The 3,470-nt window shown below is 34.7% G+C and overlaps 1 protein-coding gene across 1 annotated transcript in view; it reads left to right on the top strand.

The window, feature by feature from the left end:
• The window catches only part of TBK1 (TANK binding kinase 1), a 54,359-nt gene that overhangs the window by 29,845 nt on the left and 21,044 nt on the right, over positions 1 to 3,470 (top strand). Inside the window, exons 7-8 of the mRNA XM_017507308.2 lie at positions 731 to 841; positions 2,649 to 2,828. Coding sequence (XP_017362797.1) covers positions 731 to 841; positions 2,649 to 2,828 — 291 coding nt within the window. The remainder of the gene's footprint in view (positions 1 to 730; positions 842 to 2,648; positions 2,829 to 3,470) is intronic.

Below are 3,470 nucleotides of genomic sequence, written 5' to 3'. Positions count from 1 at the left end.
ATTAACCTCACATATGTGCACTTACTCGTTAGATAGTTCTCACATGAACACACCTCATTTTTCACTTTGAAAAATCTCTTAAGGCAGAAATCATGGCTGCCTCTACTGAGGAAGCAGCAAATGGTCTAAATCAGTTGTAGTGGTTTGTTCTTTTTTTTTTTTTTAAATATTGATTTGCTCAGAGCACATGTACTTTAACATTGAACAAACGTGGTTTTTCCAAAATGTGCAAATGTGTGTGTTCCAATGTGCAAAGAATCTGATACTGTGCTCTGTATAGTTTTATCTTTTTTGTTTTAAAGAATGCTATTCATTTTGCAGAATCTTTACACTTTACTTGTGCCTTTGGATAATATGGGTAAGAGGGATTAGATGCTTTTTTTTTTTCATATCTAGAGACATTCTGTGACATAATTTATTTTTTGTTTGCTCGGTTTTTTCAGATGGAAAATTAATATTTTTGTTGTGAACATCAAGATGCTGTTATAAAGCACTCTGAGATCTCAGATGAAAATTAATTATGGCATATATAAAATAACCGTACAACCACTGTTCTTCAGTCAGTCAGATTCAAAGTATTTTGATTGTTTTATGGATCCTGTGAACATCAGTCACAAAGTTTCATCTAGTAGATAATTGTAGGTGCAATTGAGGAAATACTTTTGCAAAGCCCATTAATATCATGCAAAAATGAACTGCATTATTTTATTCTGCTTTTATTCCTCCCAAGGTATAAAATAATTACAGGAAAGCCTTCTGGTGCAATATCTGGAGTACAGAAAGCAGAAAATGGACCAATTGACTGGAGTGGAGACATGCCTGTTTCTTGCAGTCTTTCTCGGTAAGTACGGTGTACCTAATTCTTATCTTTTGCACTTTGGTGTTTGAAATCTTTCCTGCCTAAAACCACAGGTACTCAAATACTGAAATATACTTTGATTTTATTTTAATTAGATATCGTCAAAGCATATGGCTTGATAAATGGTTTTTGTCTTTGTGACTACATAAATATTTTCCCCTGATCTGCGTTAGGACACAGGGCATACATTTTTGAGATTGGTAATCACTGGTCTTGGAATTCTTCCCAGTGTGGGGATCCTGCTCAGGACTTTAGTATTTTCTGTAATGACCTCCATATTGATGGATAACAAATAGTGGTTTGGATGTGAGTAAATTTCTCAACTGGAGTTGTAAAAAGCAAACAGTAAAGAGATTTAGTATTATCCTCATTTTTTAAAAAATTCAAATTATTCAAAGGGTGAAAATAATAGTCTTTTTGTACTTTTTAGCATTTCAAATGTTCGTATGGGTCTTGTTTAATGACGCAGGCAGAACTCAAACAAATTATATTGTCATTTAAGAATTCTGTGGCCGGACGCGGTGGCTTATGCCTATAATTCCAGCATTTTGGGAGGCCGAGGTGGGTGGATCACAGGGTGACGAGATCGAGACCATCCTGGCTAACACGGTGAAACCCCACCTCTACTAAAAATACAAAAATTAGCTGGGAATGGTGGCGCACGCCTGTAGTCACAGCTACTTGGGAGGCTGAGGCAGGAGAATCACTTGAACCCAGGAGGTGGCGGTTACAGTGAGCCAAAATTGTGCCACTGCACTCCAGCCTGGGCAGCAGAGCCAGACTCTGTCTCCAAAAAAAAAAAAAAGATTTCTGTTACCACAAAGAAAGAATTAAGGTAAAAAAAATTAAAAGTAGAAAGTAAATTATTTTGTATTTCACTCTGGAAAAAAAGCCAAGACACACATCAGTATTTAGAATTTGTGATTACTGAATTAACTTCCATTTTTCCTGAGTGTGGTAGTTACATAATCCATAATTAGGTGAGTTACTGGCTTAACACCTATTGTAAGTTGTGGGTGCTTTTTGTATGACTTTTAACTAAATAAATATATAAAACAAACTAATAAAATATCATTTAGCATTTTATATATTGGGTTCTATGAAAATTCATTTAAACCAAGAGTTCCAATGCTGAAATTATTTTCAAAAACCACTGTTGTAACTAGTTTTTTGTGTATGTTGTTTAAAAAGTTTTCCAAAATAAAATTGTCATGCAACTAGATTACCAAGAGAAATTCATTGTGTTGGAGAGCAGAAATGTAACATTATAATTGTGATTTGTGTTAAATTTTGATTTAGGAAATGCTCATTTTGAGGATCTCGGGCAAACTGATAAAATGTAAAGGGTTCAGGAAATGAACACTTGTTTTAAATAGTAAGAACTTCAAGTACTACAAATCAGCAGTGAAAGCAACTACCAAAAATGTAATGGGCTTGGCATAGTGGCATACTCAGCTACTCAGGAAGCTGAGACAGGATACTAGAGCCCTGGAGTTTGAGACTGCAACACATAAAGTGTCTGTGAATAGCCACGGCACTTCAGCCTGGGCAGCATTAGAAGACCCCATTTCTAGAAGAAAAAAAAAAAGCTATCATCTCTGATTCATTGATGAATGATATTAAGTGAAGGTCACCTAACTTTCTGAAAAGTTGACAGATTTAAAAAATTTTAAATTAATCTAATATAATAATGACAGTTCCTTTAATTTGCTGGTAAATATTATGATTTTTTAACATAGACAGAATATGATATATTCACTCTTCAAGTAACTTTTCAATACCATTTTAGGGGTCTTCAGGTTCTACTTACTCCTGTTCTTGCAAACATCCTTGAAGCAGATCAGGAAAAGTGTTGGGGTTTTGACCAGTTTTTTGCAGAAACTAGTGATATACTTCACCGAATGATAATTCATGTTTTTTCGCTACAACAAATGACAGCTCATAAGATTTATATTCATAGCTATAATACGTAAGTATCTCTGTTTTCTTCTTATAGCAACATATTCTGTTATATATTTTCCTAAGGTAGGAAAAGAAATAGAAAAGATGCCTCAGCCTCACCAAAAGCACCCATGCTTCCCACATAGAAAATTATATTTAAGTGCTTACTAAATTCTTTTTCACTTATTTTTGGAGTAAAAGGATTGATATTCTAAAATTTATAGTTAAATTAGCTTGTTCTTAAACTGTAAGTTTTACAAGACTACTTTCATTGCAGTGCCTACTTTCAAGTTACATAATCACATAACCACAAATGGCATCTACCAATAAATGAGCCAGGTTTTACTAAGTGCACTATCCTCCCATGTTTAAAATATCAAAGCCTAAGTCTTAAATATAGTTAACATGGTTATTATTTGCACATGATAACCATACGCAAATAATTTGGTTATTATTATTAACCATAATAATGGTTAAAGTACCTGGTGCTGGAAAAATAGCCAGTGTTTGTTTTATGTAAACAAAAACACACCCACGTGATTTAAGAAAAACTACCCATATGGGCCGGGCGCGGTGGCTCACACCTGTAATCCCAGCACTTTGGGAGGCTGAGGCGGGTGGATCACGAGGTCAAGAGATCAAGACCAACCTGGTCAACATGGTGAAACCC

The sequence above is a fragment of the Cebus imitator genome, unplaced genomic scaffold, assembly GCF_001604975.1.
Source record: "Cebus imitator isolate Cc_AM_T3 unplaced genomic scaffold, Cebus_imitator-1.0 Scaffold372, whole genome shotgun sequence".
NCBI classification, from domain to species: Eukaryota; Metazoa; Chordata; class Mammalia; order Primates; family Cebidae; genus Cebus; species Cebus imitator.
The sequence above is the reverse complement of the archived record's forward strand: the minus strand, read 5'-3'. Positions and strand labels throughout refer to the sequence as shown.